This window comes from Patiria miniata, unplaced genomic scaffold (genome assembly GCF_015706575.1).
Source record: "Patiria miniata isolate m_02_andy unplaced genomic scaffold, ASM1570657v1 HiC_scaffold_20, whole genome shotgun sequence".
Taxonomy (NCBI): domain Eukaryota; kingdom Metazoa; phylum Echinodermata; class Asteroidea; order Valvatida; family Asterinidae; genus Patiria; species Patiria miniata.
Window position 1 is genome coordinate 1,164,479 of NW_024037059.1, and position 25,134 is coordinate 1,189,612.

At 38.9% G+C, this 25,134-nt stretch overlaps 2 protein-coding genes across 3 annotated transcripts; one reads left to right on the plus strand and one right to left on the minus strand.

The window, feature by feature from the left end:
- Window positions 1-4,262: 4,262 nt before the first annotated feature.
- Window positions 4,263-11,039, minus strand: LOC119727206 (nuclear pore complex protein Nup54-like). The gene is made up of 12 exons (XM_038199068.1): window positions 10,843-11,039; window positions 9,382-9,585; window positions 8,866-8,982; window positions 8,321-8,425; window positions 7,730-7,914; window positions 7,398-7,585; window positions 7,092-7,288; window positions 6,621-6,675; window positions 6,251-6,344; window positions 5,681-5,908; window positions 5,089-5,199; window positions 4,263-4,591 (listed from the first exon to the last, which is right to left on the minus strand). Exons 1-12 carry the CDS (start codon window positions 10,937-10,939, stop codon window positions 4,478-4,480), a joined length of 1,695 nt encoding a protein of 564 aa, XP_038054996.1. The 5' UTR covers window positions 10,940-11,039; the 3' UTR covers window positions 4,263-4,477.
- Window positions 11,040-11,100: 61 nt separating this feature from the next.
- Window positions 11,101-24,416, plus strand: LOC119727208 (palmitoyltransferase ZDHHC20-B-like). 2 transcript variants are annotated; one of them, XM_038199069.1, is made up of 11 exons: window positions 11,101-11,259; window positions 12,050-12,082; window positions 12,808-12,902; window positions 13,296-13,422; window positions 14,057-14,126; window positions 16,157-16,310; window positions 19,287-19,422; window positions 20,118-20,247; window positions 20,979-21,097; window positions 21,406-21,525; window positions 22,209-24,416. In XM_038199069.1, exons 1-11 carry the CDS (start codon window positions 11,151-11,153, stop codon window positions 22,250-22,252), a joined length of 1,137 nt encoding a protein of 378 aa, XP_038054997.1. In that variant the 5' UTR covers window positions 11,101-11,150; the 3' UTR covers window positions 22,253-24,416. The 2 variants fall into 2 exon arrangements, with proteins under 2 accessions (XP_038054997.1, XP_038054998.1); XM_038199070.1 differs by lacking the exon at window positions 19,287-19,422 and adding an exon at window positions 17,690-17,822 and having other exon boundaries at window positions 11,102-11,259; window positions 22,209-22,338.
- The last annotated feature ends 718 nt before the right edge of the window (window positions 24,417-25,134 follow it).

Sequence of the window (25,134 nt, forward strand, 5' to 3'; positions counted from 1 at the left end):
CAGTGCGTGACATCGCGTAGCTGCAATCGGCTGAATGAGAACGTGTTTCAGATGCTGATTTTGGGCGCAATTCAAAATATGATTCGGCAACTTTTTAATTGCAATCGTGATCCTAGAATATTGTTTTCTCAATATAGAGCATTCACTGAGCTCAAACTTCATCAGGGTTAGTTGTTAAGCACCTGTCTTTAGATTATGAGCACTTTTGTTGCTTCAAACGAAACAAATGCACACATGACAAATGATCTACAATGTCCTCCACCTTTAGCATAGAATTTCAGTTTGTTAATCATGATTGGGATCAAAAATGTTGCTATGCAAAACAACTACATGACAATGTCTTTAGAATTTATAGCATGTACTGAAACTTTGTAGGCGACATCACAGAATTATGTGAAGGATGAAGTGTGAAGTCAACTCGAGGGTTATTAGGAGCAAAGCATCACAATTTCTGTCTTCCTTGTCAAAGTGTGTATTCTGAACGTCTGAGTGAAACGTTTTCATATTGAAATTGAATATCATGTGAGGCGTTCTGGCAAAATGAGACAGAACTGGGCAGAGGTCACAATGATGGTTTTGCAGGTATTAGTAAAGAGAATAAAATTCTCCTTACAATACTGTTTGTTGCACTTCAATCCGACATTCCATTGACAATTTATGTCTGTTTAAAGTTCACATTGATCGAAATATCAAAAAAAAGGTGTAAATGACAAAAAGTCCTTTAAAGTTTCAAGATATGTAGTTTTGAAAATGAGAGATGCTAATTATTTTTCCTGGGGAAAAAAAACTTTTATTCCACAATTTTTGTTCTATTTCTTTAAAATATATGTTGTAGACATATTAAAGATACCAATATTACTAAATCTGAAAATCAAAGAAGAAAACATCGCCCCATTGTTAAAAAAAAATTGGGGGCATTTTTCCTCCACTACGGCCTGTGCCCGGTTGCATCTCATTTTGCCAGAACGTCTCACGCATTATGAAAGTTCATAAAATCTTCAAGGAATTTGTTTTAACTGTTCTGAAATGTAACTTATATCAATGAAGAAACACTGAAAATGACAAGTAATGTTTCCTCTGATGTACTGACACATTGTGCTATTTTAGAATGTTCTATTTTAGATCAATTGAAACAAGCACTGCTGATGTTTAAACCCTTCCAATCGAAATCTGTTGGTAGTAGATAGAGGGAGTTTTTTCCCAAATTCCAAAATCATTTATGCAAATTTGTGTTCATTTATGCAGTTATTTATTACAGTGCTTGCATTTGTTCTTTGTGACGTGATTCAAAATTCATTCATTGTATTCTAATGAGCATTTGTCATCCTATTCATTATACTTTGTTTTTCATTTTATCTAGTGTACCTCCACAATGTATTTTGAGATTGGAATTTCATTTTTTCAAAAAAAGTTGTACAGGTTGTCCCACTAAAAACCCAATAGTTGAATCAGGAGTGTTTTCAGAAAAGTGGGGGCAGTATTCAAAATTGTGTGTAATGTTTTGCAGAGTAGAATAATTGGTCTTCCAAATGCTTTTTAGTTGGTTTCATTAGGATGTTTTGTTCAAAAGATACAGCAATCACAATACGGGACTTGAAAAACTACTTGGGCCACTTTATCAAGTTTACAGATCGAAGCCGGTAGAATAAGTCACGTTACTTGTGAACAAAGGCAATAAATCCTTGGTGTGTTTCTCTAACTGCGCTTTCTAACTTTCAAGGAGAGTGGCCCCAGACGATTCCCAAACCTTAAGGGATCGATGAAGCATAGTGTTCCAATGCATCGATATGAATGAAATAAAGTTTGTATGGTAGATAGGTTATCTGACTTTAAGATGTAATTTGAAAATATTCCAAAACTCACATGCAGTATACCTTTATTAATTGGTTTTCGACTGTTAAGTTTTTTTTGTGGGACAACCTGCATATTATGTACAGGATTCAACTTTCATATTGTTTGCAGCGAACATCTTTTAGATTTCTTCCATTCCAAGCTCTTAACGTTACTTGATGTCACATGATGTTACCTTTTATCCATTGTTTTAAAAGATCACAATTATTTCCGCGGTACACCAAATGTAACAACACAAATGTTTTATAAGGCAAAAAATGTTTTGTTAATATAAAAAATAAGATATTATTATATTTTGTATGCAAATTTACTAATTCTTTATCACACATTGTTAATTAAGAATCTTTGGGTACCAGGCAAATGCCCTGCGTTGTCACTGATATTCGCATTTTCAGTATCATTTTTAGTGCAAGTAGGTCCTTGAACACAGATCCAAATACACGAACGGCCCAATTAGCTCAAAATCAATATTTAACTTTCACTCATGAAATTTATTCAAGACTGTTTCAAATGATTATTCAAGAAACAGTACTAGAAAGTACACTTAATATTGTAGTTGAAATTAGTCAATAGCTTTATTCAACCAAAGGTATAGATGTACCAATATCTGTAATTGTTTTAGAATTATTTTTTTCCTCCAGTTATACATTTCTGAAATTTCAAGGCTGATATTCAGGCAATATAATGTTAGCTGCACTCTTCCATGTCAGAATTTATCTGCTTTCAACTATTTTCATCCCGTGATTTAACTGTACTGATTTCTTGTGTATGCAATCTGTTAAATGCCATATTATGCACAGTATGTACTTGTATTGTATTTTTGCACTGAGAAATACCTTATACAATGTATAATCTTTACCCTGCAAGATCCACACACAAAAATTACCCAGTTGGTTTTGAAGGATTGAGGACAGATTGAAGAAGGCAAAGAATGAGTTGTTGGATTAATAAGAAATGGTGGAATCTGTAGGATTCAGGAAAAGCTTAAGGAAAAAAGGAAAAGCTTAGAAAGTTGGAAACAGTTTGAGAATGTTGGCCGTGTTTGTCGAATCTCGACACAAACGTTAAATACAAACGTTGTTTTTGATAAGGCGTTCATCATAAATTGTGTGCTAGAATACGGCGTAGAGGCTTCACATCAGAGATATGCATTGAATGCAAGGGCATTGGAAACTTTTATTCCTTGATATTAACTGATTCACAATGTATTGTACATCTATTTATTTTTTTATAATAAAGCAAAAATAAAATAACACAGTAAAATGAAATCAAACGTGTTGTCAGCATGATTTTATTTGTCATTTGGAGGTATTGAAACATTCCATTTCAACATTTGGTGCAATTAATTTGCATGTATATGTCTTCCTGTTTACATGTACAAAACTGAATTTAAACAAAGTAAATCGAACACAAGACAAAAACTGAAATTGATAAAAAGAATGGAAAGCTGACATAAAAGAAAATTTTTTTAAATAAGTTTATCTGTAAACTGAAGACATTGTTACAATATTCTGAATAAGAAAGTGATATTTTGTCGTAAGCAGGCCCTCCGTTTTTTGAAACGTGTCCTCGCAAATAAGTAGCTGTGGTAGCAAATCTTTCACTCTCTCACATTTTGAGAAAAGGCTAAAGTTGGAAGAGTTTGTAGAAATCACATAAAATCTCTAATTAAGGCCTTTTCACACGACAAATCTTGGGGTTGACGTGGGGTTGACACAGGGTTGAAAACATGCGGCGTTTCACACTTGAAAATGTTCACCCCACCAACCCTGCGTCAACCCTGAGATGGATTTTGCCCCGGGTTGAACCCAACCCTGCTCCAGACCAGGATTTACATTTTCAACCCGGGTTGAAACTCTCCCCGGGTTCAAAACAGCAGTAACTGAGCGAAATAAGCTAGGTTTGCAAAGTAACAAGTGTGAAATGATGCGGGGTTGAACGTGGGGTTGAAAAAATAAAAAAATCAATCCGGGGCAGCACACTGGGTTCACCCAGGGTAGAGTTCAACCCGGGTAGAGAGGCTCTAGTGTGAAAAGGCCTTTAGTCGGTTGTATCACACTGTCGTGTTCATTTGGTGTATGCTTCCGAGACAAGATCATCCCCATACATTCGCAGAATACAAGATGAAATGAGCGTAATGCCAGTTGACAATTCCCAAGATAGCTGTATGTTAACTCCCAGGCAGCCATATCCACATCACATGTGGTCCATCGTTATCCAAGGGCAAGTTCAGAAATCTACAGAGGTTGGTCCAATCACTGGTTACCAACAACCCATGTCCAAAATGCACAGCAGGGAGCCAGGGAACAGTTTCATGACGACACTTGACTGTAGTTTGGTCAAAGATCACTCGCATTTTCCTCAACGGCTACGGCTATGCACTGTAGTGCAATAATATAAAAATGATGTCGTAGCCGCAAACAGTTTACTAAGATGTGGCTTAGCATCAGCAAACAGGCATAAGATGAGTCACAAATCTGCCATTATGGTCCACAATTGTACTTGGTAGGGGTAACATCACAATGCCACAACATTTTTGGAGTGGTCTCCCTTGTTGAAAATCCCTCAATTTCCATGAAACCGACGTATTTCCAGTGACTTACCCGTCAGAAATCAAAAGTTGATTTCATCGGTGGGACGTTGATTCCTGCAAGCCCTGTTCGATGAGTTTGAGGTCCTGTAGGTCTCCTTTGATGGTGGCTATGAGGTGGCTCAACCCCTCCTGCTGGTGCTTCAAATGCTGGCAAATAAATAACAAGTTATCCGTGAACTACAAGTAATGTACAGCAACAATACGCGATTTCGGTATTCCAACTGCGCATGTGCATATCAAGATTTGCCGATTTTTCTTTCAGGATAAACGTTTCATAATTTGCGTGCAAAAGCATAGTGGGGTACCAGCAAAATTGAGATCATTGTGTTCTGAAGTATAACATTCTGCAAAAAAAAAATTGAGGGGTGAATACCTTGCCAAAAATCACAATGAGCATTATTCCCCTCATTTGGCAATGACCAAAACCCCAGGCTGATGCCCTACGTGATGATAAATGCAAACTTGAAACAACCACAACTTGTCTACGGAATGTCCGACTGCAGTTATGGTACAACTTCAGTTATGGCACTTCACTCATGATTTTCTTAGTTTTTTGGTCAGTATTCAAACACAACTTATTGAATTTAATAATTTTTACACAACCCAGAAGCAAAGTTTGCAAAATTGTTTATTTTGGCCCGTACCTGTCTGATTTCTTGTTGCATTTCAGCGGCTATCGTGTACTGCTCCGATCCCCGGCCCGACGGTAGGTGGCTGTGCAATCTGATCTGGGACATCATTTCATTCAGCCGTCCCTGTGGAAATATAATTACAACCGCCCAATAAAATAGTTATAAACCGTGCATCTAATCTAAACAATCTGTGCAACAAATGGTTAAACAATATTCATAAATACCCAAGACAGTTTAGCCATTCCTATTGGTCGAGAGCCCGTCTCGCGTCTTAAATGGATGATAAAACACCAGCTGGCTGGTTTTAAACAGTTTAGGCATGCTAAATACTACCATTGAGTCAGTATTTCATAGTCCTAAATTCACACTATACTGGCACAGCTGCGCTCTGCGCCACATTGCGCAGTACAGATCTCTATATAAGGAGTTGTTTACAACTACTTGCAAGAGGCACATACCATAACATACTTTAAGGGTGTTTTTCAAAACATGAAGTAAAATTGTTCAACAAAATCGTTGGAAATTTCGGGGAGTCAGTCAGGCAGTGACTCAGTGACTCAGTCAGTGACTCAGTCAGTAAGACGACAAGAGCCAGTGTACCAACCTTCATTTGCGTGGGCGCATTGACCTCCGCCTGCAAGCCCTCCAGCCTAGTCCTGAGTTGCTCTTCCTCTGTCTGTATGGCCGTGCCCGCCTTGCGTTGAGTCTCCTGCCTGACCATGACTCTAAGCACCCTGTGGGACAGTTCTAGGTGACGTCGCTTGTACTCGGCTATCTTGGCTTGGATGGTGGTCTGCTTGTGTTGGAGGGTCTCTGTGTCTTGACCGATCATCTGTGGGGGAGAGGCATGCACATGTTTGTTGTTTAGAGAGAGAAGGAAGAGTCTACATGACAAGATTTACTTTAAAGGTAGAGTAGATCATTTGCAGCTATCCAAAAAGTAACTGACAAAATTATTGCTGAAAAGCTTATTTGGTTTAAAGATGGTAATGGAACTTAACTCCCTGTGAAATCAGTGTTTCTTGCATGCTGTCATTTTGAAGAAAGTAATAAAACAATATTATGAGGTAGTTGTTGCCTTTTTTTTCACAATTTCCCGGATGCTAAAAGCTCCCGAAATTATTGCGAAGCAAGTGGTTAAGCTCATTGAACAGGTCGGCCGAGATCAGCTTACGTCTAGTCTGGCCTGATGCTGTTTGGTTTGCTGCTCCTGGTTTTCCAGCCTGCTCTTCAGTGTGTGGAAACCAACCATCGGCACGGGTACCAGTCTGTCGGAGAAAAAAAGAAAGGGTTTCAGCGCCATAACGACATAAAGACCTGATGGCCAAAAATGATGGTATGCTAGCTGCACAAAATAAAAAGGATACATTTAGGAAAAAAAACTGTGCCCAGTTCCATCTCGTTTTGTCAGAACGCCTCACAAATGTCATCCAGTGAACTGACAAGCTATTTCAATCAACTGTGTAAACTAAGAATTAAAGTAAACTTTTCAAATAAATAAAACAAGAATGAAGCATTTGAATTGGTCTGAAAATGGGACTTACTTTTCTGGATCAGGGTTGTCGAGCTTAGCCTGTCTCCACAGCCTGGGATCATACCCTGAAAAGAAATAAAAAACAACTACTAAAAAAGGTCCAACACCTAAAAAAGAATCTTTAAAATTCAACATGAATCTTGACTAGAATTAACCAGTTCGCGTCGGAGGACGTGATAACACGCACTGGCTGTTTTTGTGCACGGCACGGCTGACGGATTAAGACGTCCAGATTGCCTAAACTTGCCTCCAGGTGACGTCTTAACACGCTAATCCCTCGTGCCTTTTGTACACACACACAAAGTCTGTATAGTCTGTGGAGGCGGACCGTGGGCTGACCGTTGTGTGGGCCGTTGTGCTGTTTAATGGTTGATAACTGTTTGAAAACAATCACTTGATCGATTTTGACTGCCAGAGAGGGAGGGGGAATAATGATGTTACTAAGGCAGACATACTTATAATCATCCAAATCAGCCCTTACCCAGGGGCGGAGTGCTCAAGTAGGCGTCGATCTGCGCCTCGGACAGTGCCAGCTTGGGAACCATATCCACCACTCCTAGGCTACCTAGCTGGGCCTTGATGTTGGACTGACTGAAGAAACTGAAGGCGGTGGAAGCTGGGATGCGCCGAGAGAGACCAGTGGGTGACCGCTCCTGGATGTAGATGATTACCTCCGTCCTGAAACAAAAATAAGGCAAGCACGGAATTACAATTTTTTATTCCAAGACACAAACTACAATCTATTAATTACTTTGTGACTACAAATTCAATTTTGACTTCTGCTTACTTGTCATCGGGCAGCTGTTTCACGTCTTCCACGCAGACAGACAGTGTGGGTTTACTCCCCAGGATTTTGAACAGCGCGTCCACCAGCTGCTGTTGCAGGCTGCGGATTTCCTCCTCCTTCTTCTTGAAGTGTAGAATGACCAAGCCGTCCTCGTCTTTTGATGACGGCTTGACGCTGTAACCGACTGTCTATGAATCAAATCACAATAAAACAAAGTAGGACATTTTCAAAACAACTGGTGGTCTATACAACGAGTCTATATAGCGCTCTCTGTCATCAAACACGAAGCCAACAAGCCCCAAGATTCCTTGCAGAATGGGTTGCATACATACCTTGAATCTGCAGAAGGGATTTTCGGGAGTGAACGGCACGGTGGCTGTCTGATTGACGTAACCTTTGCCCGTGCCCCAGAACGCCTGTAGTTGATTCCACTTTGCGATGATCGCATCTCTCTCATCGCCGTAGATGGTAGGCATCAGTAAGGCGGTGGATATGCCCATCAAGTCTGCGCCAACTCCTGGAAACATTTTGAGGATAAGGAGCATCAACCATAACCCCAGACATTTTATTTTCTAAGAAACCTGCAAAGTCTGCTTCTAACTTTGCATTCTCCTGATCAAAGAGACTGTTACTATACCTTGTGATTCGGGGCAAGCCTTATGCTAGCAACCCCCAGCTCCGGCATGGTCTGGTGTCTTTGTGCCATTCTCACCCATTGTGAACAATGTATTGGTGTTGAGCGTCTCTCAGCTAACTATGCAAGAGCTTGCCCCGAATCATGTGATTAGCAACAGTGTCTTTGGTCTGGAGAATTCAAAGTTAAAACGTGCCAAGTATTGTGAGCAAGTCACTGTACCAGATGTTTCTCAAATTTAAATCCCAAACAGGATAGGTTAATTACAAATAGCTTATTCATGCCGTACCTTGCTGCTGTTGCTGTTGCAGCTGCAGTTGTTGTTGTTGTTGCTGCTGAGCGCCAAAACCCGTAGACAGCCCAGCACCTAAACCAGTGCCAAACCCACCAAAACCTACACAGAAAAGTAACAAAGATACAATCTGACAGCTGCTATAGATATTCATTATCAATGCGTCATAATTCAAATTCAGGAACTTTACAAAAACAATCTAGGTCATTTTGGAATGATAATAAACACCCTTGACTCTAAATTTTATCAAAATTAAAGGGAGGCCCTACACTACACATCGCCATAACTTTTGCCAACTTTATCCGGTTCGTTAGTAACTTTGTCATACATGCGCACGCACCACTGATTAAACACTCAAGTTGCCTTAACTTCTGGTTTAATGATTACAATGCTACTTGATGTACAGTGGGCGTGGTTTAAACTGAAGTGATGTCACACTATTAAACGAACTGGATAAGGAACCATTTTTGATCCTCAAAGTTGTCTTTTTGCCAGCTCCACGAAAATTTGGCTGCATCTCTTCATGTTGTTTGTATTTGTACCTGTGGATGCAGTTGTGCCGCCTAGTCCAAACCCAGAACTGGTGGTACTCGTGTTTGTGCCAAAACCACCAAAGAGTGAAGATGCTGTGGTCTTGGCTGCCCCAAAGCCTCCAAAGCCTGCACATCAAATACCAGAAACAAATCAAAAGATTAAAATAATTTTGGGTTACAAATTGTCTAGTCCGAAAATTTGAGACTCTCAATACTCTGTATGAGAGTCGCAAAAATTAAGGTATTGAAAACATGCAATATAAGAAAATGAAGAAGTCAGTCTTTTCAAACAGTTGGAAAATGGTTGGACATGTACCAGTCTAGTCTTTAGCCTCATTTTGAAATCACTTGACTTCCCTCTCATTTGCAAAAATATGGAAGAAAAGTCTCCTTTAAAAATTGAATTGAGTCTTCAAACTTGGTTGCGAAAATACTGAGGACCTTTTCCTTGCCCAAATGAAAACTTTGGAGAAGTTTGCTGGCTAAAGAGTGAGTAAAGTTGGCCTGTGTTTCTTGGGTACATACTTGTTCCGAACCCAAGTCCCGTGCTTGACGTTGTGGCTGTCGTGCCAAACCCAAAACCGGTCCCCCCGGTAGAGGTGGAGGTGGCCCCAAACCCACCCGTGCCTCCAAACCCGAACCCGGTGGGTGCTGTTGTTGTGGTCGAAGTTGTCGTTGTTCCAAACGAGAAAGTCGGTGCGGTTGTCTTGGCCCCGCCAAATGAAAAACCTGACAGACAACACAATACAAATTACAATGAACAAGATTAACACATGGTCATTTAAATAACGAAGCATTTTCTACCGCAAAAAAAAACTGTTCAAAATTTCAAAAAAAAATGATTTCATTAGAATTAAGGGAAGTCTGCTAGTTTAACATTACGATAACAATTTAGTTTTGGAACTACACAATCACCCTTATTTCAATTTAATGAATTCTTTCATATTATTTATTAACAATGAATGTAGGCTATACGAAAAATATAGGCAGTGTATATTTTGCCGGAGACGGCAAACCTTTAGTAAACGTTAGTTTGCCGGATATGCACTGAACATGCGCAGTTACTGTTTTTTTGTACTTCAACATTTTCCGGTGACAAGTTTTAGTCTGGCTCCATGCCAAAATTATCGTTGTTACCTCGTATTCACAAGATGGGATTCAGACCATTTTATAATTTCAGACTTTATTTCCCTTTTAAAAAAAATCCTCCAGAGCCACAAATCTGAAAAAGAAAATGTAATACTCTGCAAAAAATGTTTGAGACATGTTAAAATAATAAAAGAAGAATATTCTTATTTATTTGGGGATGAGAAAAAAAAAATTAAAAACGTGGTGCGGTCGGATTCAAACGCGAGTCATCCCGCTTACTAGAGCCTTTGCTTAACCACTACACCAAACGTGCTACAGAACTTTTGGTGGGAATTTAATACACCTTATAATTCAGCCCTATTTTAAAGAGTACAGCGCCCTCTGTTGATATGGATTGCCGCCGGCAAACCTTTAGTAATCGTTAGTTTGCCATCATTACCTCCGGCAAAATATCCACTATCAAAAATATATGTTTGAAAGCTCTATAGGCTGTCTCTCTCAAATGACGTCACTTCCTACAGATTGCCATGTGCATTGGCATTTTGGGCGTCAATTTTTTGTGACGCGCATAGGCTGCGCCGTATTTCGAAGAAATTTCGAGCAACACGCAAGGGTGTTAGGCCTAGGCCCCTACAAGCATTTTGCACAATGCGCGCACAATTACACGCAGTTGTAATTTTCCTACGAAGATGGCATCCTATGAGAGATCTCTATTGTCAGCATGATCATGACGATGTAAACAAACAAACATACATTGTCTTACTTAAGTTTTAGGCAGCTGGTACTAGTAAACAGCGCCACCAGTGGCAGGCTGGCAGTTTTTGCCCATTTAGTTACACAATTGATTTCGTACAATCTGGTAGTGAGTGGTACAAAATTAACATTTCATCTTCCTACCCGTTTGTGGTGCCGATGATGTTCCAAAACCAAACGCAGGTTTGGTGGTGGTAGCACTTTGCGCACCGAAAGACGTCCCAAATCCAGGGAAAGACATGTTTTCAATCCTTTTCAAATCCTAAAAAAATGCAAAACTCTCGCCGCGCCGTGAAATAACGAGACTGGTGCCTTGCTTTTATATTGAGCTTTTGTGAAATGTTGGAAGTGGTTTTCAGACGGTAAAATTGAGAGCAAAATTTCAACAGAGGGCGGTATCACAGAATAGTGGTCTCGCAGATGTTGTTGAGTCATTTCGGTCATTTCTAAAGATGGGGGTTTTGGGTGTGTGCCTCAAGATCTGTGGCTGGTTTCCCGTGGTTTTTATCACAGCTGTTATTATCTGGTCGTACTATGCATACGTTGTGGAATTATGTATATGTAAGTATTTAGGAAAATCCGAAATTAGACACATTAATTGTTATTTGTTAATGATATTAAACATGTTAAATGGAACTTTGGTCAGTGACACAGTTTCACTAGTATGATTCAACATGTATAACATGTTCCCATTGCTCTATGATAAAGTGCAGTACAAATGTTAAGGGAGTGGGGCTAGGCACACCGTACCTATGGCCTATGGCAGTATCATTATGCCTTCGCATAGGCCCACTAATGACACGTGTACTATAATTTCTTCATGTTTATTAATGTGTATGGCTTTTGTCGTGTCACACATCTTTGATTTGGAAGGAAAATAAATTGCGAAAATATGGCGTTGTGTGACTTCGTATCCACGAGATGGGAATCAGACCATTTACAATTTCGGACTTTATTTCCCTTTTATTAAAAAAAATCCTCCAAAGCCACGAATCAGAAAAAGAAAATGTAATAATCTACAAATAAATGTAGCAGTCAATTTAAAACATTACAAGAAGAATATTATAAGATGGAATTTTTGCGTCAGGGTGATATAAATCAAATTAGGTTCATCTACGCATCAAAGAGGGCGCTGTAAGATCTTTCCGGCTTAATACGTTTACTAAAAGAAGCCAGATCCGTAATAATATCCACTATCAAAATAAATTGCGAAGACATAGGCTAAGAAGCATACACGCAGCACATTCAGTGAAACGCTGCATGTAATGTAGTTGTCAGTTGATATCGTTTATCATGATGCAATTCACAACAAGGAACTTGTCGTAAAATGATCCTTTCTTTTCTCTTTCAGTTATCCTCGTGGGTAAGAGTATACCGCTCATGTGTAAGTTAATATTTTGTTTTCTTATGTGTTACAAATAACTTCACAGATGTACATGTACTTTCCTTACAGATAAAGTCAGAGGTCAAAATGAGGGTTTGCGGGTATTAGGAAAGAGAATATAACACTGTTTGTTGCACTTCAATCTGATATATTCCGTTGACAAGTTAATGCTGTTTAAAGTTCGCATTAATGGACATATTGTCCAAAAATTAAAATGCTGAGAAAAAAAGGCTTTTAAGTTTCGAGTTTGTATTCGTGAAAATGAAATTGCAAGATGCTAATTGTTTTTCCTTAAAAATTGTTTTATATTGTTTATAAATACTCTTGCTTTAAATGTCTTTAGTAGACATATCAAAGATAAAAAATATCAATAAATCTAAAATCAAAAAAACAAATCACCCCCATTTGGTTTTTGGCATTTTTCTCCACTATGGCCTGTGCTCAGTTATGATCTTTGAAAAAAAATCCCAAATTTCAGAAGGGGGCCGGGGTGGGGGGGGGGGGGGTTGAAAATCTTTTGTGCTTACATAATAATTGTGAAATCCAACAAAATGAGTTTAAATTTGACATGAAATAGTTGATGTTACAGACACAACCAAACATGTCTTAATGAAACATTTTCTCATGAGTGTAGCTGTTTCTTAAAATTTGTAAAATACATAACGTTTTCTCCTTTAAGTAAACATGCACATCTTCTTTCTTCATTTTTTTTTTTTTTTGTACAGTGCTGTATCTTGTTCTATACCATGTCTTCTTGGTGATGTTTCTATGGGTGTACTGGAGGACTATATGGACGCCGGTTGCCAAAGTGCCAGACGAGGTGAGTTGTAAAAATATGACCTGTAAAATAAACGAATCTGATGTACATGTGGTGGTAAGACGTCTGCACTAGAAAGCAGGAGGTCGTAGATTCGAGTCCCACCCGAGTGAATTTTTTATCAACTTTCACTCGGGAGGTAACACACTGAGTATACAGTGTTTATACGTTGGTGAAGGGCAAAAACTTAACATTGATTTACAATACCCCAACGCAAATTCTATCTTATGAAAAGTGTAAAGAAACAAACAAGCATGCGGAACATTTGCCCTTGAACCCCTACCGCCTTAGTTATGCCCCCCCCCCCCCCCCCCCTCTTACTGCTCACCCACTTCAAATTGATCTGTTATTATTTTTGGGTTTCACTGACAAAAATGTACTTCATTTTATCCATAGTTCTACTTAACCAGCTCGGAGCTCCAGCAGTATGAAGCCGAAGATCGCAACGAAGAGAAGATTGAGATCTTGAAGAGCTTGGCCAGAGACAAACGGCTGCCAATATGGACACGCACATACGGAGGAGGTCTGTATACCATTGTACACATTTCACTTTGGGGGTGTTGTAGTCTGGTCACGGAGTCTAGTGCATACAGCTGTCTGCGTGCCTCTTCCATTTGGAAAAAAGGATAAAAAAAATAGTGATAAAAGAATAGTGATTAAAGAAATACCAGTATCCCATTTAAAGTTATATTTTTAACGCTTTCTGGTTTCTACAAAAAGTATTGAAGCTATTGTTCTATAGCAAATGTGTAAGTCCACTATCAAAAAGACCAATCCTAGAAAAGTTTGCTTCGTACTATCATGCAGTGAATCCTGCACGCGACCACATGTGCGAATGCACTTATCGTGTAGTAGCACCTTCAGTGATGCCCCTAAAACTCCCTCACAGAAACTTCCTTTTTTTTATGCTTTTTTAACATTTTGTTTTTATTCATTGAAAGGATCATTAAAGGTCTCATGGTTACTCCATAGTTCATTTCTGTTTTCCGATATTTTTCCCCATAAGCTTGTTTCATCTCTGAAGATTAATTCAAAATAAAGCAATCAGTCAATATTTTAGAGGTGAAGAGTTTTCTGAAAAATTGTTCCTCACTTTAACAAAACTAAAGGTGTCAAGTAAATTTTTGTTTAACAATGATTATGTCTTTTGTCTGCAGGTATGAGGTACTGTCATATTTGTAAACTGATCAAGCCAGATAGATGTCACCATTGCTCCATGTGCAACGTGTAAGTACACTCTGTCATCTTATCATTCTTTGGCAAAAGTTTAGCTGGTTGGCAATATTCCAGTAAGTGTGATAAATCCATGCCTAAACAAAACACAGCTTTTGTACACCTTGAAATGTTAATTTTTCTTACTAGTTACTTTTGTAGTATAACACGGCTTGAAGTTAACAACGGCCACGACGGCCAGTTGCGTTCTTACTGGTCGGGGTGCCCCACAAAAAATGCCTGTTTTCACGGCCAGTTTTGCCTTGCCCCCATATTAACCTTGGCTGTCTTGCCCTTTTTGCGAAAACATCCATGATCCCTTTTGCGAAAACAACCATAAGCCTATATGTTTTTACACACATTAACATTGTATTTCATTGTCATGCCTGATCGGTTGTCTTAAAATCTCGCTGAATCAATCACACACGTACACACGCGGCCAGATAAACGATGTATGTAAGCACAAACTAAATCTGGCTTCGCGATTTCCCCACTGTACGTATGTGCACGTACCACAAACTCAATCTAGTCTGGTCTGGGGTGTGCCGATACTTTAAGCAGCGAAACACCCCTGCCGAAAAAGTAAATGTCTGTATTCGTACATATACATGCCAGCAGGATTTCGTACGGCAGATCTTACGTGCAAAGTCAACCGACTTTCTTTTTCTCAGTACTTGCACACACTATACACAATGAGCAGAGATGTTCGTGTACGAGCCAAGTGACGATAGTCACAGCAAGCGTGCAGGTGGTGTTCTGAGTATTAATATTCACATTTAGCCTCTGTGCCCCTTCTGCAGACATTATTCAAGGCCAAAGTGGCCTTATGCTAAAACTTACTAAATTCAAGACCTGTGTGCATGTGCATGGTTTTTTTCTTCTTTTTTTCGAATATTGAAACTGGCAAAAAGCTATTCAAGTATTCGGTTGATGATCAAATATAATTCGGTATATTCAGGACAGTACAAACAAATATCTTTTGGAATCATTTATGCAAACATGGAGATTAGGCTAGCATGAAAATTAAATTTTCTATTTGCATTCAATTAATGAGCCACATTTGAATTCTTTCACCTTGTGCGTTTAAAATATTCATAACGCAAAACGCATGTACACAATGGATCAGCCTTTGGTTGGGCCAGGGACATCTTTAGTTGTATAAAACTACCGGTACGCTCAGCCATGCATGCTGAAAAACCAGTCAACTGTAATTGCTCCATGCCATGCTTCATTGGTTTCTTCATAAATATATTATAATATCTTTCAGCTCAGCAGCCTGCAGCTGTAGACTGCAGACACAAGGCTATAACTAAATTCCCCAGTATAAATAATCAAACCTAATATTACCCTATATATTGTGACTGCATTGCGGTTTTAAAGGTTAGTTTACGTGTATGCATGCAAGTGAAACCAAAATGAATTTCAGTGATTGTAATGTAATGATGTCATTATTGGAAAAAAACCGTCAAATTTGCATAATTATAAAACATTAAGGGAATACATTGTGTTGTGTAAATATGTGCTTGGAAGGTGTTAAGCACTTTGTGTAAGACCGGTTGGAGTCTGGAATGCTGATAAAACAAGTCAAAAATTAAAAATTTCCAACGAGTTTGTTTCCAACATTTCCAACGTTTTCACTTCATGTTCGCGATTAAGATGTAAACAACTCCTTTTATTGAGTTTGGCGCTTGCATGTCGCGCAGATGCAGCTGTGGCGAGTGTGTTGTGAATTTATTGAATTTATGAATAAATATTAAATGCATATAATTTTACTCTCATTTTGTCAATGCTGTTCATATGTTATCTGCACAAGCCAGCAGAGTCAATCATAGACCTTATTCATGAGGAAGCCATCTTTGATCTTGTTCCCTGAATGTATTTTATAAACTGTAAACTGTTGAATGGAATGGTGCCTGACTATTTTCATCCTCCAGAATCGGCAACACACTGCTGCCGTGTAACCTTTCCATTTTGCAAAGAGAATTTTGGAGGATTTTTAGAAGGTTTGGGTTAACTGCTATTTGGTTGGTATGCTTTTTTTTCAGCTGTATCCTGAAGATGGACCATCACTGTCCCTGGGTCAACAACTGTGTCTGCTACAGCAACTACAAGTTCTTTGTCCTCTTCTTGTTCTACACGATACTATACTGCTTCTACGTGGCCATCACTGTGCTACCATTCTTCATTCAGTTCTGGGAGGTAAGACGATTTGTTATCCATGGAAAGTCTTCTTGAAAATTCAGAATATAAATGCACACTTCTTGAAAATTTATCAAATCCATTCATTAATTAATCAGGCCCTTTGTCGAAATGTTTGGGTTTTTTTCCTACCTCATGGGTAGTCACAGTAACATGTCTGTGAGTTAAAAGCTGAAACTGAAGCCGAAATTGTCTGGTTGACGATAAACCCCTTCTGAAATTGTCCTGTTTAAGTCAAAATCATCATCATACTGATAGTAATAATAATAATAATGTGTATTTATAAAGCATACATATCCACATGTATAGGTGCTCAAGGCGCTACATCATTATTTCTCTGCTCATTGGGCCAATGAAACATTTCAAAGACAATCTCAGCTCCCTGGGGAGTATACAGCTCGATGCTGCTATTTTGGTGCAAAGCAGCTACAATCAACCACAATAACCATCTCTGCCCTCACAGGTACCCATTTACTCCTGGGTGGAGAGAAGCAATGAGTGACAAAGTGCCTTGCCCAAGGGCACACGCACCATAACCCCAGGCTGGACTCGAACCCACAACCTGCAGAATTATCGGCAGCAGGAATAGACTAACAAAGCAATGGCATTTAGAAGCCATTATTACCCGGCCTGCAGGCAGGCCATACAGATTATTCACGTTATCAAACGATAGAGTTGTCAAAATGTAAAGCCATCCTGAAATAATGATTGTGTGAGACATGCCCACGAACAAGCATCCACCTTAGTAATGACAGACCAGTCACACATGGTGTTCACTATAAAAGACTGAAATACAAAAGGAAAAGTGCCGTTTACTTCAGTCAGTCTTTGCACTTAACGTAATTCGCTTCTTGCATGTAAATGTACACCTTCAACTTGCATGAAGCTGTAAACATGTACTGTCATTAAGCCTTTGGAGTTTCATTTCCAAAATATCCTTAGTTGTGCATCTGTACATGTACATTGTAAACATGTACTGTCTTCAACCCTGTTGAGTTTCATTCCCAGGATATTTCTAGTTTTGTTTCACACTTTCATGTCCTGGTACATTGTATTACTGAAACAATGACATGTGATTAACTAGTAACTGATTCATGATTGACGTGTGATCGACATGTGATTGACATGTGATGGCCATGTGATTGCAATGTGATTGATATGTGATAGACATGTAATGGAATTGTGATTGACATGTGATGGACATGTGATGGACATATGGCGGACATGTGGCGGACATGTGATGGACGTGGGTTGGACGTGTGATGGACATGTGATGGACGTGTGATGGATATGTGATTATTATGGACATGTGATGGACATGTGATGGACATGTAATGTGACTGACTTGATGTAAGCCTCTACATTAATCTTCTGCACAGAACATTCTGGACCGACCCATCGGCGGCTTCAACGTCATGTTTCTATTTATAGTCTCCTTGGTCTTCTGCCTGAGTGTGACGGTCCTGCTTCTTGTTCACGTGCGCCTAGTGGCCAATAATTGGTCAACCCTAGGTAGGAGGTGTGGCCATACGAAGCTCCGCCTCTGCAGGGTGTCTTAACTGAAAACAAACAAACAAATCTTCGAACTGTTGATCCAGTTTGAACGGTCAATTGCGTTTCTAGAAAAAAACCTCAGTAGATATATTTCTTCAACCACAATTTATAGTCACTGCTGTACTAGGCCTCTGTTTTAATGCACTCTTTTTTTTTACCACATGTAATGTATTATGATTTTTTGCTCTGGTAGAATTTTATCTCAAGAGCACTAATCCAATGATCCTTTCTCATCTTTCTTTGCTCATTCTTCTCACCAAGTTTGTGAACCCCTCTGCACTCTTTTCCTTCGCAAATTCAATGCATGTCTTGCAAGTTTCTGGCATGCATGCAACTGTGCAACCATGAAAAAAAAATCAGTCGGCATACAGGGGGCCACATTCTGCAAAGTAACATTGCTCCCTCATTTTTAGAAATCTCATCAGAAATGTGAAATGTTTGACATGACTGTTCTCACAATTGGTATTTTTTGTGCATGGCCAAACTTAATTCTTTGTAACTTGTAAATGGTGAAGGGTACTTAAATTTCACTGGTTCCGCAGGAGATGCCGCAGGAGATGTTCATTCATTTATTGTACATGTAGGCATCACTGCATACCAGCAGCCAATTTCATGAAACTTTATGCAATGGCATAAGTCCACACAATTTATTGTGCAAGTTGTGCAACATTTCACGCTGCGCAACCTTTCAGTTATGACAATTCATAAAAGTTTCATTGTGCGTAAGTCCACAACAAATTATGGCAAAACTTGCGCAATCATTTTAGGTGGCGTAAGTTGTGGCATAGCGACTGAAATTACCTTTTTTACTAGCAAATTGAGATCATTGTGGAGCCTATTATTGTTCAACTTATCAAGGTTGATACAAGACACTCACAGCTTTGTGTTTGGATTAAAAGAATTGCTATTTTAATTTGTGAAAGAGTTTTAAGAGTTGTCACACAATTCTGAGGAAAGTCGGACACAAATAGTTTCAAAACGGCTGACGAAGGTGATTCCACGACTGTTTCATGAATGAACAAAATCATACACAAACAGCTGTCGTAAATGCTGTTATCATCCTCGTCCAAGATGTTTTGGATTATTTAAAAACATTGCGCAGGTACGCCAAGTTTCTTAAAATCCCTCGTAAGATTATTGTGCAGCTGTGCAATAAATTTGTTGCGTAACTTAGGCACTGTTTCGTGAAATCGGCTCCGGGGAACATAGGGTCTAAGCTAGCAAAAGTTACAAATGCTATCATAGTCCCGTTTTCAAAATTAAATGACAGTTCTGGACCCATGAAATTCAGTACAGTATCCGAGACACAATTTTATGGTGTACATATTTGCACATTCTGATGAACAAAAAAAGTGGCAATTTTTTTAAGGGCATTTGTCTTTCTGTGTTTTCTTTCATTCTGTCTGTGTGTGTGTGTCTCAGGGTGATTTGGGGGACAGGGCTGCCCGGAAGTTCCAAATAGTTTTCCTGTTCTTTGCGGCGGTCATGTTCTGTCTGAGTGTGGTCATCTTGATGTGTATGCACACGCACCTAACACTCACCAATCGCAGCACGCTCGGTAAGAACCTGCCTAACTTCAGTGCGATCATGAGGGCGGGCAACACAAGCTATAGCGAACCATCCTTTTTTCTTTTTTTCTTTTTTTGCATCTGTAGTTGGCTTAAAATGAAATTGCTTAGTGCAGCTAGGGTAGCAAGAAATTTAACTGTAGCAGAAAAATTGCTGTGTGACTCACTTTCTTATTAAAGTGTATTATAACATTGTTACTTGATAAATCACTTTTCAAGTTCTGTACAATGCGTCACTTTCGATTCTTGTATGTCGGGGTCGAAACGTTGATTGTTAAGTGTTAAGACACCCTGCAGTAAATGGAACCGAGCTTGTTTATCTGTTATTTTATTTACGAGAAAGAGTTTTATCAAATGTCCATTTTCTTCTTAAAATAATGCTATTTGGTTTTTGTTCAGCCATAGAAAAGGATAAAAAGAAGTCTGTTTTGTGATTTATAAAACTCAAACCACAATAAGATTTCTTTTTGAAAAGACGAATTACGTTGAAAAAAAGAAGAGGTTTTGTTGATTTTGCCTGTTCTGTGTTAAACTTTTAGTTACTTAGCCCACATTTATTTGAGAAATCAAGTTGTAAATTGTGACATGTATTGCCAAACATGTTATTGAAGAATCGCAAAGTTAGTCGCATAATTGTATTATGGTAACATCCTGTTTGTCTGGCAACCTACCTCGTTCCGTCTAGAGTCCTTCCGAGCTCCTGTGTTCCGTCATGGACCAGACAAGGAGGGTTTCAGCCGAGGAAGCTTCTCCAACAACTTCAAGGAGATCTTTGGGGATCAGAAGCGATACTGGCTGCTTCCTATATTCACCAGGTAGGATGAACTTGTGCAATTGTCCACATACTACGGCTGTTCATGTAGTATTCGATTACAACGTTAGACCCAATATTCGAAACTCGCCGATCAAGATCTACACGCGCCAGCAGTAACATTGTGCCATGCCCAGCAGACTAAAGTCGCACTGGGCAATATGCGCAAAGCACCCCCGTTAAAATGTGTGTGGATCGAGTGATATTATGGGCCGCTAGATGGTTTTGCAGTATTTTAAAACTGTCAAGGATTTTAACATGCTAAAAGGATAGAAACAGTGAACTGCTGTTGACAGACAAAAAGTTACTGCCAACCAAAAAGTGGAATCTCATAATAAAGCACGCAGTATTATGATTGAAATAACAGTGAGTGCATAGTTTTTTTCCTTTGAATATTCAAGGCGGCAAAAAGTCTGGAAAAAGCTATTTGAATATTTGGTCAAAGATCAAATATTCAGTCAATGATCGAATATTTGAATATTGGGTATATTCAGAACAGCCCAGCACATCCCCACTATGCATGCCTGCATTGTTTTGCACAATGCATATTTGGTTATGTGCTATTTTTTATTTCGAGTACACCTGATCGCTACCGCTGGCCCAGTTGTAACCCGCATGCCGGTAGTCCCAACGCTGGCTCTTTGTGATGGCCATGTGACCGCACTTGGAAACCAGTGAGGATGCGCGCGAGTTGTTAATTGTAATTCTAACATTTTTCTTTTCTTCGGAGCGCAGTAAGGGTGACGGGGTATCCTATCCAGTCCAGGCCAGGGACCAGGACTCAGATCGACTGCTGGACGGAGACGTGGAAAGCGACATTGGCAGTGGACTGGAAAATGAAGACAGGGGAGCAGGTATGTGACGTCAAGGTGATCCAACGACCGTTCCACAAACGAACAAATTCACACACAAAACAGCCGTCGTAAGTGCTGTTGTTATCCTCGTCCAAGACGTTTAAATTATTTAAAGCGTTGCGCAGCACATTCCGTGAAATTTATTGAAGTTAATTGCGCAGCTGCGCAACAAATTTGTTGCGTATTAAAGTCTTACGCATGGCGCAAGCCAGAGGTTGCAGGTACAAACCCCACTCCAGTCAATTTCTTTTTTCAACCTTAAAATAAAAAAAACTTGATTTGAACTTCCCGTTTTATTTTTTATTCAGGTAAGAAGGGAATGAGAGAAAGCATAAAGACCAGCACGACGTACTCCACCATGGAAGCAAGCGGCGTGGCCGAGGGAGGGACTGGGAACCATGCCACAGTGCATATGGACCAGGGGGAAGGTAAACTCGTCTGTCCAAAGATGTTAATTTCCTTTTCAGTGCATAAGCCACCAATGGGAGCGTTCGTTTAGCTGACCCGGGTCGACTCGGGTATAGGCAGACGGGTTAGCCACGACAGCCGAGCTAATCAAACGCTCAACCGCGGGCCATCACGATCCTCACGTGATGCCGTAGCCACTGACAAAACGCCCATTTCGGATTGGGCCCCAGTTTGAGATTTACTGCTTCTCAGTCAATTGCAGAACTCAAAAAATTTGGCTGGAATTATAGCCTCAAAAGTCGCAATGAACTCAATCAATGATTACCTTTAGACTTCAAATAAAGTTAATTTTAAGTCCACTTGAGATTTCCGCTGTCCGGCCGCCATATTTGTCCGTTTCTTGGAATGAGCAATGCATGCGCGTGACGTATTTCCACCACTGACTCTGCTCCACGAGTTGTTGACTAGCCTGTGTAAAAGGCATGGCAGGGAAGCGGATTGATTTGTGTTTTGACTGTCTGTGCCTGTTCAGACAGCAGGAGGGTTAAGCCATATCTACAACTCATTTTGTGAACTTAACAATTGAGGTGAGCAGAACGCATGTGAAAACCCAGTTCAAGTGTCCCACCAGTTTGACGAGAATCCAGATTCAAATGATGATGATTTTCTTTTACTCTTTCTGGTTTTTTTTTTCTTTTTACAGGAGCTCAGGTGAATTTAGCCATTGAGAGTGATTCCCGTAGATAAACGCACCTTGAATGATGAGGAATATTAACGTTAATCTAGGTTTTTAATGTTACGTAGTTAAGTTAGGAAGAAAGAGAAAATAGCACAGTCCCCACTTCTACTTAAAAGTTTAAATGCTTTCGTGGATATTCAGAGTTTGATCTTCAAACTCGGGAAATGTATTGTTGACATTTTTGCTTTCCTGATTGAATGTAAACATTACATTTGTGTAAGGTATCTTTGGTCTGTAGTTTAATTAAACTATGTGTAAATAGCACAGTAAAACCTATAAATTTAAATTACAACAAATAAAAAAAATCCCAGTTTGAAAAGAAATTTGTTGAAAACAATGTAGGTGATCTAAGAAGTAGTTTTTGTTAGACCAGTTCAAATACAGGTCGTTCTCGGATAACCAACCCCCGAACTGAAATGATTTCACAAAATAAACCTATAATCATTATTAAAAATGTTGTTGTTAAACAGAATTCATTGGATTTAGAAAATATCAACAAATTTCTTGTACATAATGTGTATCAGAACTGCGAGTACTAAACGTGTGTTACTCAAGATATTGTAAATAATGTGTACATTCTCCAATCAACAATCGCTGAACTTGAATCTTTTTGTACAGTGTTGATTATATTGTTCAGTGGCACATTGGGACTGATGCATTGGATGACATTCTATCTCTGGAGGGCGGCAGACATTCCCGTCAATTCTCTACCTTGGGTGGGGTTGACCTACATGTAGCCTTAGCCTCTATCCAAAACAGGCATTTTTTTTTTGCTACAGCTATGGACATTCATCTGTGAATCAGAATAGAACCTTGTGCTTACAGCCGTCTCGGACAGCTTTATCATTTGAAGTTTATGGAAATATGAACGCAAAAGATTTATGTCTGCCAGCTTAGGACTTACAAATGGATTGCCCTGTAAGATGGCTCAGGTAGGTTATGAGAATTTCGACCCAAAAGTCCAGTTGTGATATTTTGGCGCACCGTTTCCTTTAAAAAAGATTTTTTTTGTTTATAAATATCAGTTCAACACTTTGTTTTCATCAGCATTTGTTCATGATAATGTGTGTAAAATAATTAACTTTAATAGGTAGTTGAAATTTTTGTATGGAAATTTATGGTGCAACTTAGTAGTGAAGGTTTAAAATATATTGGAGTAATTGCATGCAATTTCTCCTTTAATTGCATGTGCTTTAGAAGCTGTTTGTCTTTCTTTGGAATATTTTTACTGGTAGTGTTTTACATTGATGTAGTTTTGGATTCAGAGCTTAAGATATTTCCCACCCCTTAATTGTGTGCATTGCTTCGCCCCTCCCTCAATAAGATGTGTTCTAGAATCTTCAGTGGTTTCTGCACATTTCAGGGTGCAGACCTGTAAATAGGTCCAAAATTGCCTACACCGGCCAAATCAGGATTTGCTTGCCCTCAATTTCTCCGGTATTAGAGCATTTTGAGGGCTGTGAACTTGAGGATTTGTAAAACAGAAGGGTAGAAGCCGTGCTGAGGACTGCAAGCTCGTATTTCTATGAAATTTGGATGAAATTAGGCCCTAAAATGGCTCTATTTTGCAATGGAGCGTAGGCTTCCGTTTTCAAAATGGCGATGAGCTTCAGGACTGCTTTTAGGGGTGATCATCTTTGGATGGGATTTTCTCCCCAAAGTCATTGGTAAACATCAAAAAATTGAATGGAAAATGAAAGATTATGAAATAAGCTTTAATTTGATGCGTGTCTCAAACACCTAGGAGAGTTGTGGGTATTTTTAATAACAAGTGCACGTAATTACCACTGAGGTCTTTGGCAGTCTTTTTACTGGTCAGAAGCCTTCAGCTCTCTAGTACATGTATACTCTTTTCTCCAACCCATGCACTGAAAGGTGCTTCAAGTATGAACCATTAATAAACTACCCTATGATTCTTCCAGTTATTTCTCTTGGCCACATACCACCTAAGCATTCTAAATTTAGTTCTTGTGTGGCTAAAACGGGGGCTAGTTTAGCAGTTAAAAACAGAGCTCGTATGGCATGTAAAACTCCTTCTTTAAAAATATTACAATTACTAAAATAACTTGATTTTATCCAATGCATATCTGTCATCTTCGTGTAATAAAGAATGTCTTTCGGAACAAATGAAATGTACTATACTCCATGTTTCTGTATTTCAGACGTTCTAAACATCAAAATGATAAATTCAGAAAAACCAAATTAAAGTCAACCATTTTAATAAATGAAATTTACACAAATAGATTTTAAAATCACATACAGTACTGCTGCACATATAATTAAAAAGTACAAAATTCTTCCAGAAAAAAAACTACAAAATATTACTGTACATTTTTATACGCAGGTTATGGGGAGCTTTTCTGCAATCCACAATCTTTTGCAATATTTTCTGTGCATATGGGCGAAAGTGATATTTAAAATAGGAAAATGTCCGAAATTTTAAGTACTTTATTAGAAATTATCAAACACTAAAACAGTTTAAGATTACTGCACAAGAAATCAATAAGAATACATAAATCAATAATTTAAACTACAGTTCAGATTTTACATGAATAGTTTGACGAATTATTATTGACCCTAAGTTTATTAGTAGATTGGACCATTTGCAGCTATCCAAAAAGTAACCGACCAAATTATTGTTAAAAAGCTTGCTTGGTTTATAGATAGCAATGACACTAAACTCCCTGTGAAATTATTCCTTCTGGTATGCTGTCATTTTTAAAAAAAGATCATTTCCAAAGATGTGTCAAGTGACACATTTTTGGAAATTAATAATTGGGCGAATCCGTGAATGGAAGCAAGCATTGACACAACGCACACGCGCTTGCAGCTGCTATTTACAGGGTGAGTAAAAAAAAAAAAACGAAACCCAAATGTGGGGACCATTGTT